The sequence below is a fragment of the Gobius niger genome, assembly GCF_951799975.1.
Source record: "Gobius niger genome assembly, chromosome: 6".
Taxonomy (NCBI): Eukaryota; Metazoa; Chordata; class Actinopteri; order Gobiiformes; family Gobiidae; genus Gobius; species Gobius niger.
This window is the reverse complement of record NC_136857.1, coordinates 30,938,307-30,953,133: the sequence shown is the minus strand read 5'-3', so window position 1 is coordinate 30,953,133 and position 14,827 is coordinate 30,938,307. Positions and strand designations below refer to the sequence as shown.

The window sequence follows — 14,827 nt, the reverse complement described above, 5'->3', positions numbered from 1 at the left end:
TAAATAAATAAGATAAATAATAAAAGGTAAAATATGGTAAGACGACAACAATCGACAGAGAACAACAGCAGGATTGTATTTACAGATGTGTAGGTAAAATGATAAAGTGATAAAGTGATAGCAGCTGATCTAAGTGTGGACACACCACAGCAATAGAGCAGATCACATCCATGAGTCTGTAACTAAGCTATCGGGTCTTGTTTCTGTTCATGAGTCTGACAGCGGTGGGGAAAAAACTATTCAAGTGGCGGGATCTATGGGTCTTGATAAACTGTAGCCTCCTGCCTGAGGGGAGAGGGGTGAATAGTCCGTGTCCAGGGTGAGAAGAGTCAGCTGTGATCCGACCCCCTGGGTCCTGGAGGTGAACAGGACTTGGAGAGATGGGAGCTCACAGCCAATTCCTTCTCAGCAGCAGACACAATGCGCTGCAGTCCATGCGCCGAGGAATCACACGGTGATGGAGGAGGAGAGGATGGATTCGATGATGGCCGTGTAGAACTGCACAGGCATCTTGGTCAGCAGCTTAAGGGTCCTTAGCTGCCACAGGAAGAACATCCTCTGCTGGGCCTTCCTGATTAGGGAGCTGATGGTTGGCTCCCATTTGAGGTCCAAGGTGATGGTGGTGCCCAGGAAACGAAAGGAGTCCACAATGGAGATATGTCAGGGCGTTGGGGGACGGTGGGGCTGTGTCTTTCCTGAAGTCCATCTCCATTGTCTTCTGGGCGTCCTGATTAAATAAACTAAACTAAGCTCCAGGTTGTTGTGGCTGCACCAGGACGCCAGCCAGTCCACCTCTCATGTAGGCGGACTCATCACCGTCAGAGATGAGCCCGATGAGGGTCATGTCATCCGCAAACTTGATAAGTTTAACGGACCGGTGACTGGAGGTGCAGTAGTTTGTGTACAGAGAGAAGAGCCAAGGGGAAAGTCACAGCCCTGAGAAGTTCCAGTGTGTGTAGTCCGAGTGTCCGAGATGATCTTCCCCAGCCGCACGTGTTGTCTCCGGTCCGTCAGGAAGTCAGTGATCCACCTGCAGAGGGAGTCAGGCACGCTGAGCTGGTAGACCTCGTCTCGTAGCAGTCCAGGGAGGATGGTGTTGAAGGCAGAGCTGAAGTCCACAAACAGGATCCTGGTGTAGGTTCCTGAGGAGTCCAGATGCTCCAGGATGAAGTGGAGGGCTAGGTTCACTGCGTCGTCCACAGACCTGTTGGATCTGTAGGCAAACAGCAGCAGGTCCAGGAGGGGGGGCGATGATGTCCTTGAGGTGGGGCAGGACCAAGCGCTCAAAAAAATTCATGTCCACAGACGTCAGCACCACCGGCCTGTAGTCAACAAGTCCTGTGGTTCTTGGTTTCTTGGGAACAGGGAAGATGGTGGACGTTGTGAAGCAGGATGGCACGTGGCATGACTCCAGGGAGGTGTTGAAAATGTCAGCCAGCTGATCCCTACAGTGTCTCAGGGTGGAGGGGAGACACCATCAGGCCCGGGGGCCTTCCGCAGATTCATTCCTAGAAATTGCCTAGATGTCCTAGAAGTGATGACACCACTAAACATTAAACAGAACTCCCCAAGGATGTCGTGAAATGTTACTCCAGGCATGACTTTAACGAAGGGAGACTTTGAAGCTGAATTTTTTAATTTTGTATTTCATTACAGTTATGAACAGTATCTGCACAAGTTTCTGCATTGGTTCCAATATCCAGGCATGAGCTCAGTTTGGGCAGTTACTGTTACTCATATTTTCTATGATCTACAACAGATTCCATCATTCAGACAAATGAGAATATAATGGATTGAAATTTGTTTCAAATTTTAATGCCGACCATGTCAATATGAAATGAGTCAAACTGCAATGGAACTTTACCTTTTTCTATGTCACTTCCTGTCAGTATTTCTTCCAACAGATGCTGTCACTAAAATCAGTGTTCGGCTGTATCGCCCTCCTCTACTCACCCCCAAACTCCCAGCACCTATGTCTCTTGTGTTCAAAACTAAGCAAAGCAAATCCTTTAAAATGTATTGAATTATGTGCAAATATCATTACTCCAGCAGGAATCCGCCGCCCAAATGAGGGATCACCTCCTCCCTGCGCAAACAAACCATGACAAAACAGCCCCGTGCAAAAACGCAGAGCAAACAATAGACAACAAAAAGACCCCGCGCGCCGACACTTAGCGCTGAAATAAATACGGCCTGCTCCGCTTTCCCTTTAATCACCGCGAATCTTCACCGAGCCCATATTAAAACCAATCCATCATGGCCGCCGCGCCGTAGCAGAGCCCGAATCCCCCTCCCTGACATTATTTGGATATCAAACAGCAATTTAGCACTCATAAACAGCCGGCGGAATCCAATAAGGGGGCGCGCGGCGGGTCCCAGCCTCTCTGATAGGATACAGCGCGCTTGATAATATTAGGCCCCAACGGATAATGGGATTGGGACGCTTATTGTGGCGACGCGAGTGGGTTTGAAGCAGGTTCTGGAAATGAGGCCATGAGTGAGCGAGTGTGGGATCAAACGCGTGGTGACAAAAAAAAAAAAAAAAAAGACTGGTTCCCTCTCTCTCCCCCCTCTTTCCCCGTACGGACTTATGTAACACTCTCCGGAGCGGAAGACAGCGGAAAAAAAAACGGCAGAAGACAAGACAGCACTCATGTTTTAGAAACATCAATATGTAGACAACGGGATGGAGAGAAAGGGAAGAGACACAAAATCATCTTTATGTTATACGGAGTTCCTGGTTCCTCACCTATCAACATTTCAGTTTTGAATGATCAAATTGACCAATCAGGAAGCAGATATGGCAGGAGATTTTAGTGGATTTTCTTTGTATGTTCCAATATCTACAGATCAGATCGGAAAGAGCTCAGTCAGAGCTTTAAAATGAGCCTCCCACAACATCCCAGCCCTCAGGGGAACTGAGAAACATCACGGTGAAAATTGGTCACAAGTTTGTACTCCTAATATATATTTCATGTTGCAGATTCTTGCTTATAATTTGGGAATCATAAGACACATTGAATAAATCAGCCCTGTGCTCCCCATACAGCGCCCCCTGCTGTCACAGTTCAACAATGACACGTTCAGAAGCATCATTTGGCCAAAAATATCGCCGTTGGGTGAACAAAATCCTTGGTATTGGTCACATCGGTCGACCCATTAGTGTATTTATATTTCTACGATTGATTATAATTTTACTATAATAAATGTTTAACTATAGACTATTTGAGAAATAAAAAAAAAGAAAAGAAAATGACATGAAATTAAATTACTTAAAATATCAGCCTATATATATCGGCTATGGGCCATGCCAACCCGATTCATATCGGTATCAAACGACAACTCCATATCGGTCGGGCGGTAGTCTCAGTACAACACTGATGCATTAAGGCATTTGCACAGCGATACAGCACACTAACTATTATGGTTCAATAATATTAGGAATTAGATGAGAAATGGTTGACAATTGTATTGCGCTTTACAAGCCTGTGTTACCAAGTTTTTCAAAGCGCCACACTGTAGTCATCCACGCCACACTCGGTGGTGGTAAGCTGCTACTGTAGCCACAGCTGCCACTGGGGTCGACTGTCACTCTGAACGGACCAGCACCACTCCCTCACACAGGCAAACATACTGATTCCCCCTAGCCTGTTGTACATGTTTTTAGTGGTGGGGAACCAGATTACCTGGAAGAAAAACCGACACAGAACCCCGTCCGGATAATCCACAAAGTTAAAAAAATAAAATCATTCTGACATTAGTAAAAGCACAAAGGCAGATTCCTATGATGGATGTGGTTCTAATAAAGCTCTCACAGTTCAGTTCACCATGAAGGCCCCACGGTCCAGTGCATCATAGTTTTGAAACTAAATAGCTTTAATGTTCATTATTAGGCAGTATTTATTATCTTAGAATAACATTAGCAATGCTTTCTGATTTTTCAAAGCTTCTTTTTTTTTTTTTTCTCTCGTTAGCAAAAGTGTAACAGGTTCTTCTTTTGTTAATGAGGAAAATAAAAATATGATGTTACTAAATGTATCATTGATGTGTCAAGTTAAATCACAAAGGGGTGCGTTGTGTGTACGTGTGCATGCTGTGTTACTTTGCTCTTTGTAATATATTCTTTTGAACTACTGTGATATCAGTTCTTATTGTAATGATTTCGGGGTGGGCGTTTATGAGCTTTGCCTCGGCCCACTCCTTTGAGCAGAATTTCAACTGCTCAAATAAACAAACTAAATCTAAACTAAAAGCATTGAGGCTTCAAGGATTACGACCTGGATCTTTGTCTTTGTCTGCGCCTCTCACACTGTGCGGTGCTTTGGCTCTGGTCATCAGCAGGAGAAGCCATTACAAAGCCACGCAGACTTCATGTGTTTTTGGAGGATGTAACTTTGCAGGTCTGGAGTGTCTGCAGCCTTCAGTTTAGCGGTTAGTGATGATGACACACATGCAGTGGATCGCTTTACGATGCATTGTTACACATCTACACGGTTTCCAAGACGATAAGATATTTTACTAAACGATCAACAGTATTGTCCCAGCCCTAATACACATAACATCAGAGAAATGTTCATTTCTCTGGGCGACGGTGGCGCAGGTGGTAGAGCGGGTCGTCTTGTGATCGGAAGGTCATGGGTTCGAATCCCAGCTCCCGCAAATGCACACTGTTGTTGTGTCCTCTCCAAAACACTTCACCCTCCTCGCGTACATTGGTGTATGTACGGGTGACTGGTTCCTTACTGTAAAGCGCTTTGGGCCATTTACCATTTAAAAAACTGCATGTCATTTAGCTAAAAACATACAAAAATTTAGAAAGATTCTACAGAACCATGTGTGGGTGGGTGGGTAGTCCAAAGGTTCCAGAAAGAACACCAAGCTTAAATACATTATAACAGGAAATTATGTTTAGTTAAATAAAGTCTACAATCGCAGATGAGCACGAGCAGCACCTGAAGAGGCCCAGATTAAAGACTGAGAGCTTCTACAACGAGAACACACTGGTATCTTTTATCTGGCTGCAGCCCAGCCCTCGGGCCGACCTCAGCGGGGAGTACGGCACATTACAAAGTGCTCTTAAATCTGCCCTTTTGTTTCACAAATCCAACAGAGCTCAAAATCCTCTCAACATTTTCAACATGTAATGGGAAATTTCATCATCAAACAAAGTCTTTCCAAGTCGTCCTCCTCCCACTGCCCTCAGAAACTCAACTCTGCCTAATGACGGGTCCAGAGGAGACGTCAGCCGACGAGAAGACAGCCAGACACTGAGAACACGGGACGATATCCAAATCGTCCAAGTCTCACGCCTGATCACAGAGGTGCTCTCCTGGTGAGTGTCTCGCTACACTGTGGAGGGAGAAGTCCAGAAGAGACATTTAGTCTCATCATAACTGTTATCCAGAGGTCGTCAGTCACACAGGGAATTTACTAAACGGCAGCAGCCCATTTAGAGATTTCTGTCTCGTTTGGGAAAACAAAGTAATGTTTAGTAATGTTTATGACGTTTTGTCCACTATCCCTTCACAAACGAATGTCTATCATATGCGTCTGCACGTAGCCATAGCCAATCGTATCTGAGGACGTATGACGCTGTTCTTTTTAAATAAACTTTTGAGCTATTTAGAACACAATCTAAAACTTGATCGAAGACGGCTGTGTGTCTGCAGCTGATGTTGTATCTGTAAACAAACTTTTCTTTATTTTTTCTGTCAAATAGTGCGTCATTGTCTTGCTGTCCCTCCCCGTTTTGTGATTGGCCCCCAGGTCCATGTGAAGATTTTGGCCATGGTCTCCAGGCTGTGGAGCAGTTCGAAATGATTGGAGCGTGTAAGCAGCATGGCCTTTCACAGGCTATAATAAAACTTTTGTGGTAAACTCTCTCAACTCGTTTTGAAATCACTAAACACTATCAAGCGGTTAATAATGTGTTACTAAATACATCATTGATCTTATATAAGACATTGACGCACTGATCTTCTGTAGGCCTCCATCCATCCATCCATTTTCTTCCGCTTTATCCGGGGCCGGGTCACGGGGGCAGCAGTCTCAGCAGAGATGCCCAGACTTCCCGATCCACACACACCTCCTCCAGCTGTTCTGGGGGGACCACGAGGCAACACCAGGCCAGCTCGGAGACATAGTCCCTCCAGCGTGTCCTGGGTCTTCCACGAGGTCTTGTCCCAATAGGACATGCCTGGAGCATCTTCCGAAGGAGGCGACCAGGAGGCATCCGGAACAGATGCCCGAGCCACCTCAGCTGGCTCCTTTTGACGTGAAGGAGCAGCGACTCTACTCCGAGCTCCTCCCGGGTAACTGAGCTCCTCACCCGATCTCGGAAGGTGCGCCCAGCCACCCTGCGAAGGAAACTCATTTTGGTCGCTTGTATTCGCGATCTTGTCCTTTCGGTCATTACCCAAATAGGTGCCATATGTGAGAGTGGGAACGTAGATCGATCGGTAAATCGAGAGCTTTGCCCTCCGACTCAGCTCCCTCTTCACCACGACAGACCGATACAGCGACCGCATCACTGCTGAAGCCGCACTGATCCATCTGTCGATCTCACACTCCATCCGTCCCTCACTCGTGAACAAGACCCCGAGATACTTGAACTCCTCCACTTGAGGCAAGGACTCCCCACCGACCTGTAGAGGGGAAGCCACCTTTTTCCGGTGGAGAACCATGGCCTCGGATTTGGAGGTGCTGATCCTCATCCCGGCCGCTACACACTCGGCTGCAAACCGCCCCTTTCCTTCCCAAACCGCTTCTGTAGGCCTAGTAAACCTAAAAACTTTACAGGGATTGCACTGTAAATGAAATCATGAATACAACTAAACTCTGTGTTATAGGTTTTACAATATTATCGTCCATCACGATGATTCACGGTAAACATCGTCAAAAGCCAATAAAGGGGACATCGCCCAGCCCTATCTAAAACAGATCGTACAGTGACAATGTGCACCATCTGTGAGAGTGGTTAAGGTCAGGGACTAGGGCTAGGAGATATTGACAAAAATGAATATCACTGTGTATGTTAATGTGAATTGGGGGTGGGATAAAATACGTTTCCTTCTTCCCACCCCCTTCTGGCAAATCGGAGCACGCTTTTTATATTGAAATGAATGTGTTGTTTATTCATTTCATCTCATTCTTTTTATCAAATTAAAAACATAAAGATTTTATATAAGGCTGCAACTAACGATTATTTTTCTATCGATTAATCTATCGATTATTTTTTCGATTAATCTATCGATTATTTTTTTGATTAATCTATCGATTATTTTTCATGTTACCGATTATTTTTTCATTTAAGGCAAGACACTGCATGTGAATAGGGAAAAAATGTATATTAACAGATATCAATTTGAAACTTTTGCTGTAGATCACTGGCATAAACGTGAGAACAAAATACATTGTAAGTTTTATGTCATTTTATCTTTTCCTATACGAACAAGGTGTTTTATGCCTAAATATGCCCCAAATTTCCCATCTTTTTGGCGACAAAATCTGAATAATGGATAGAGCTACATTCAAATTTATGGTTTCATTTTATTGATAAATGAGTTGCCAAGACTTTTTCAGAGGGGATTTAGGATTTCTTGTTTAGTTTTAAAATAAGCTGTTTTTTAATGTAAAAATGTGGAAAAATTAAATTTTCGCCTTATTTTTTGACATTCAAAACTCAATAAATGGGGCTTAAGGGATTAAATAATAAAAAATCCCTCTGAAAAAATCTTCCAAATATTGTTCAGTCCAAGGCTGGAAAGTTTGAAGTCTTTCGGTCCGACTGACGTGGACATAGTGTCGCCACAATGACAGAAAAATGTGTTTTGAGAAAAAGGCCCTTTAAATTGCATTCTCCCATATAAGTCTATGGGGGAACATTGAATCAGCGCAATATTTAAACATGTTATTGTGAAGATTAGGCATATTTTTGATTTTCGGGTGAAAGCTTATATGTTCAGAGACCAATTTGGCCCAAAACCTGAAAACTGAAAAAAATGAATTTTGCCTGTAGTGTCTCCCCTTAAAATGAAGAAAAAAACATTGATGTTTCCAAATGGCATGGCTTTTATTTATTTACTTACTACTAGTCTATTTTCCCCACTTTTTAAAATGGAAAATGGCAAATGGGCCCATTCTCTCACTTCTGGCCCTGACCCACAGTTTGGGAACCGCTGATTTAAAACTAACTGAAACCTGCACCTGACGGTTATTTCTGTCTGACCACTGAGAATTAGCCTGTGAGTCGCCCAATTCATTTTAGACTGTGCACATTCAGAGAACCAGAGTTACTGTAAGTTACTGTGCTCGTGAGAACCATGTGGATTCAACTCCTCTTTGAGACAAAAAGGCCACGGAGAACGGCTTTTTACTCTCGTCTATCCATCAAACTACTGTCCTGATTCTCCACCAGACACAACAAGTAGAGAGTTTAAATGAGTGTGCGGCTGATGCCCAGAGTCCGCGCAGAGAAAACATGAGAGCTGCGCCTGGACACGGGTGACATGATGCAGCCGCGCAGCAGCCGCGCATGAGGCGAAACGAGCACCGGGAGACAGACGCCTAGTGTGGGACACGAGCGGAGAAGTACTCGCGTGTTGGGAGTGACGGTCTCTCCTGCTCATTCACTTCAGCAGACTGCTCCGTTTTGGTTTTATATGCGACAAAGTAGGCGGAGAGTGAGTGCGCGCTGTCAGAGCCTGTCCCCGTAACAACGCGTTGATTAATCAGTGAAACAACACCGTAGTTTGACTGAGATGCGGGGCCCTTGCAGCCGCGGGTGTTTTCGTTTCACATGTTCGTTCATAGCCGTTGTGCTGTAGCCTGGCTAACGCCAGACTAAAATCACAAGTGATACTGCAGTTCGAATGATTGGAGCGCACACAGCAGTCTGGCGTTAGCCAGGTTAGTTGTGCTGCTGTGATATGACATTTCCGCTCGACACAGTGTGCATACAACAACATTATTAGGCCGTTTCTGGAAAGACACTTTTGCCATGCTTTTTCCCCCTCGCTCGCAGCGTCTGCATTACGCGCAGCCACGCTGGATGTGAAATATAAACAAGCGACGCATCGACGCACAAAAACGGCGTCGACGTATTTACTAATCGACGACGTCGACGACGTCGACGCGTCGTTGCAGCCTTATAGCTCATCTGCTCAACACATTTACATAATGTATCTCTCCCTCGGACATCCAAACTCCAAACAATGAACTGTTGCTGCCACAGGAGGCGCTAGACCTGTCCATCATAAAGCAGACAGACTAAACAAATAACAATTCACTTCACTGCACAGCCCAAACAAAACAGGGCTTATCTTCCTTTTTCAGTGGGAGCGGCGATAATAATGCAGCCTTGTGTGTATTTATATCATTATACCATATCTTAAACCAGATGGCCACCCGGTACTATATACATACACCGGTACTTCTACTTCTACTTAGATTTGATGAAAATATGTCCTTTGCATTTGATCCATCCTTCTGCTGAGATTTAGAATCTCTTTATCAGTGGAGTCTTGGCTCAAGGGGAACCTACTGCACATGTTTGGAGTGGTGGGGAAACCCAGAGAAAACAGACACAGTGCTGCCCTAGAAAGTGTTTGACCTTCCAAGTATCAACAGGCCCAGATTATGATGGAAACAGGACTAAAGTGGCTCTCAAATCCACCCACACGGAACTAAATCCTGTCAAAACTGGGTGTAAACAATGTCTAAACTAGAAAATCACCATATTCGGTATCGATACTCACAAGAGACGGCCTTGAATCTGCAGCAGCTCCAGCCTGCAAGTTTACCACAGCACAGTGGTTCAAGACCCCAGCCACAATGCTATGGCTAAACCAGGCTACTATCTAGGGCTGCAACTAATGATTATTTGGCAATCGATTAATCTACAGATTATTTTCATGATTAATCAATTAATCGGTTGGCTGTGAATGGTGTATGAAAATTGCATTTTTTCTTTTTTTTTTATTATCACATAACACTAAAGTGGTACAGCTTGAGGACATGTTGATGGAGTAAACTTAAAGGGAGTGTTTTTGGAGGCGCTTGGCCCTAATTCTGCTTCTGATTGGATGAGACAATTAGCGCCTGGACGATCCACTTTTGTCACGATTTGATACGTATCACGATACTCGGGGACCGATCCGATACCTATTGTGATACAATAAGTAATTATGATTTGCAATATGTTATTAAAAATTGTAAAAAGACAACAGTCATGTGTCCAAAGTTTATAAACCCAATGCCATTTGACAGTTTTTGAAGTGTTAAGATCGAAAAGTGCATTTACATAAAATGCAACAAAGAGCTGTTACTGCAAAACAGAGGAGTGCTAGATAAAAATGCCTCCAAACACAAGTATTGAAAGTATTGCGATCTTGAAAAAGTATCGATTCTTGCAGGACAAAGTATTGCGATCCAAGTCCATCTGATATTTTGTCCCAGCCCTATGAGACATAGATGGATATTTATGACATTCTCAATGTACGAAACACTACAGACCCTAACTTTAAAAAATACACAAATTTCATGTCATTTTTCTTCTATTTGAGTATGTGTTTACTAGAAATCAATGAATCAATTACTAAAATAGTTGTCGACTATTTCAATAATCGATTAGCTGTGGATTAATTAATTTGTTGTTTCAGCCCAACTACTATAAAAACCTGCCGTTTTCAGCAGCCGCTAAAACATAACGCAGAGAAAAGGTCCTTGTTACCTTTGCAGTGCTGTCATTGAGCTTTTACAGAGGAGTCAGAAACTCAGGCAGAATCCGATCTGACAGCGGTGATGAGAGCGCTCTCCTCGCCCGTGCACTTACGCAGATGATGTGGTCCATGTCTTTATGTCTTTACAGGCCCTAAACGTAATGTAATAGACCCGAATGGCCTTTAGATGCAGATAGAGATGAAACTATAATCTCTGCTGCTGTTGTTTTGTGAAGAGGCTGAAAATGCTGCAATTATAAAACTGTTTTAGTTTGGGGGGGTTTATGTAAAATGGCCAGTTTAGACTTTTTATTACCCAATATTACCAACAACAAATTGCCTTTTAATTAAAATTCAAAGCTAAATCCAATGTTCATAAAAATGTCTGTAATAGACTGTCAACTGGTGAAACTACTGTAATATCTTCAACAGTGTCAGTCAACCACAATACCAGCCGCAATGTCGCATTTTCAATGACAACCGCTAAAAACAAGCAGAAGAGTGACCTGTACATAACGCACTGTTTTGATTGCGTTGGCTCCGTACTGTATGACCGTTTCACTTGATGTAAATTTGAATTTTAGACCCAATTCGATTCTGGGCCTCAGGCAGTAACCACTGATGAGGAAGGCGGGGCAGTACCTGGTTGAAGGAGATCTTGTTGCTCCTCAGCCTCTGCGGGGTGCTCCTCCAGGTCTGGCCTAAGAACTGCTGCTGACGCCCATCAAACAGCGAGGCTCGGAGCTGGTAGGACAGGTCCTGGCCCTCTGACGCCTCCTGCAGGCGACACATGGACATGACACCCTATCTATCAACATCATGGAGCTAGATGGAAGGTAGAAAAACAGTGCACAGTATCTGTTAGGGCAGGGGTCCTCAAACTTTTTTTTCTGGGGGCCACATTATTGTTCCTGGCTGTGATAGGGGGGCCGGGTTGGCTAGAACATAGAATTGTATGACCCAGAGCAAAATGCAGCAGGCCTCATTGTGAAGTAGAGATTAGGCCTACTCACCCGTTAGTTTATAGGGGGGGTATTGTGCAAAATGGACTTTTTCAAGCTTTACATCATGTTATTATGTCATTCCCTCATTAAAAACATGCCTGAAGTGTTGCCTTGGCACATTCACGTATTTTTGAGTAATCTGTAAAAATGATGGCAGCCATCTTAGGGATAGGTTCGCCTGAGTCCTCCTAGGAACGCCCCCACCTCCTGGAGACACCTCCGAGCTTTCGTCACCAGCCGAGTAACCAACCACTGCTCCTCAGCAGAGCCCCCTCCCCACTGATGCCACAGACAGAGTGTGGAGGGGGCATGTTGGAAAGGGTCAGAGGTTCTTAAAGAGACAGGGGCCTATTTCAAGACATTCACTACAGCCATTTTGAGAGAGCAATTTTATACAAAATAAAATTCTAGGTCTGAGCACGCTCAGACCTAGAATTCTAATTTACTGCATTTACAGACCAACAGAAGGTTTCGTCATCATTGTAGTGTGTTATAGACTGGTGCTATGTGATTGAAAAAAAGCATAAAACCCCCTCTTTAAAAAAGTCATAACTCCACACAAGAATTGCCTTGTGCTTCGTCCGCCCTGTGTACGAGTCTCATTTCTTGCTACTGTTTCACCAGGGTCTGTCAGCTTTTTTATCTGGGTCAATAGTGAAATTCACTCCCATCCCGCGGGAATCCCGACAGATTGTCATCCTCTCTTCCCTCGTTTATCATTTTTACGCCGTGCTCAGACCTAGAGCGGCGGAAGAGAGGAGAGCGGCGAGCTTCCATTCATTCCCTATGCTGCCTGGCGACCAGAAAGAGGCCTCCGGAAATCCACAGGAGAGCGGCAAGATACGGGCGGCCGGAGCGGAGACTAGCGTTAAAAAAATTTCAACGCTATGCAAATACAGAGCCATTTCCGCCATTTCTGGATCTGACAGACACCTGTGTGTAATTGACTCATGCGCAAAAGCTGCGTCTCAAACCCACCTCCACGCGCTCTGGCACAAGGGGGGCTGGCGAAGGAAGTAGAGCAAGCTGAGCAAAGGAAAGCGGTTTGTTTCCGCTTGGTGTGAGCCCGGCGTTAGACGTCACAGCACAGGCGTGGGGATGGAAACATCATGAGCTGCTCTCGTCTCCGCTGTGCGGTTGTTCAAATTAATAGACAGTCGTAGCTACAACCAGTTTATCGCAGCAGTTTCGGGCATCAGAAGGCGAGTGTTTAGCTATTTGTGAAAGACATGAATATTGACAGCAGAAATCATCGAGAGCGTGTTTGCGTCGCAGTTTGGATCGGGATATCCCAATTGATACTGACCATGTAACAGCAGTAACTCTGTCTACTCACGCATGCAAACGGGTTATTTCAAATGTTTCAGAAACCAGAATATTGACCTTAACCCGATTATTGACGGCATGTAAACAATGTCCATTATCACGCTGAATTAATCTATTATAGAAAACGCTATTTCAATGGCCGCCGCCTGGGCGCCGCCATGTTTATTTCCCATACCGACTTTGAAGCTAAGCAGGAACGTGCCTGGTTAGGACTGGGATGGGAGACCGTTCCTCCGAAGCTAAGCAGGGAAGGGCCTGGTTAGGACTGGGATGGGAGACCGTAGTGAGTTTGTGCGTGGTGCCGGCCCCCACGTTGCGGTCCCGCCGCCAGCGGGAATTGACCACGGGTCCATATGGACCGCGGTGCAGCTGTAAGAGGACAACCCGCCGTCACAACAAGTGGGTTGGGAACCACTGGTCTACAGCTGAACTGTGTGACCGGTTGGACATTTCTTTGTACTAACTCATAATCTCAGACTATCACATAATTCTGTCTGAGTGTGATGTCTGTCTGAGTGTAGTGGATCTATAATAAGCCAAGTGTCAGAAAAAGCTCCAGAGCAACAGGTTCGGTTGGCTCTTGGCCGCTAGGGGGTGCGGTTGTTCTCGTTTACCTTTCGGGCCGCCGTAGAACGAGCAGAAACGCGGAAGTGCTACTGGAAAATGTAAACAAGTCACCGGTGCGACTTCTAAAGGTAAGAAAAGCCCGAAAAACAGAGAGTAATGTTTGCTTTCTAGTCTTTAAGAAAACTTATCTTTACGACACTAACCTTATGTCAAGTGTCTGAAAACACGCAAATGCAACTGTCATTTACAATGTTATTAAAATAGTACCGGAGGAATCAGCGGGGGAGTGTGGCGGCTGACCTGCGGGAGATGGGGCGCTGTGACCCTGCTAAGGCTGAGCTCGAACCCCCGGGACTCGCTCAGATGGTTCTCCCCGGCCAGGCGGCTCGTGTGGCGGGACGGAGGGATCACACGGCTCTGGTCGAACACCTCCTTCCACCGCTCCTCGGCTTTGACCATGTTCAACGCGTAGAAAAGCACCTATGTACATCCACAAAGTTGGGTTTCCCTTCGCTGCACAGATTCAGGAGCACGCCGCCGCCATGTTGGAAGTGGACTGTACCAACTGTGACATGAGGGGTGGTGGGTTTATGCGTGCATGGTTAGAACGTCATTATTGTAAAAGTAAAGAGTAATCGTAGTAGCCATTCATTTTCAGTTTTATTTTCTATTAAACTGTAATGGAAATGTGCACAATTTACACGGAAAATCAAGTTGACAAAAAAATGTGTCGGTTTATCGCCACCCTGAAGACTTGGTATTTTCCAAAGAACGGCATCAGTTGCTATGGTAATAGCGCACGCTGAAGACCTTGTGGGGGAGAGGCATGGATCTATCAGGGGAGAGGATTTTCTTTTCCAAAATGTGTAATATATATGTAAAAAAAAAAAATATATATATATATATATATATATATATATAATAATCTGCAGACCCGGATGCACCGTATTTCATCAAATGCAGCGCAAAAAAATGATATTGGCTATTGTTTTGTATAATGATAGGCCTACTTATTTATTTTTATTTTGGTGTTACTATTATTATTATTATTATTATTATTATTATTATTATTATTATTATTATTATTATTATTTAGCTATTTATTTATTTATTTATTTATTCAGCTTAAAAAAAACACGAGTGTGTCTATTTGGTCTGGCTTGTATTGTGGAAACCTACTCAATTAATGTTTCTTCTTTCTTGTGCCATTGT

The 14,827-nt window shown here is 44.5% G+C and overlaps 1 protein-coding gene across 1 annotated transcript in view; it reads right to left on the bottom strand.

The window, feature by feature from the left end:
• nphp4 (nephronophthisis 4) overlaps window positions 1–14,152 on the bottom strand; it is a gene marked incomplete at its 3' end in the record, with an annotated part of 350,376 nt that extends 336,224 nt beyond the window's left edge. Inside the window, exons 1-2 of the mRNA XM_079557985.1 lie at window positions 13,916–14,152; window positions 11,361–11,495 (exon numbers count right to left, since the gene is read on the bottom strand). Coding sequence (XP_079414111.1) covers window positions 11,361–11,495; window positions 13,916–14,074 — 294 coding nt within the window. The 5' untranslated portion in view covers window positions 14,075–14,152. The remainder of the gene's footprint in view (window positions 1–11,360; window positions 11,496–13,915) is intronic.
• Window positions 14,153–14,827: the final 675 nt, after the last annotated feature.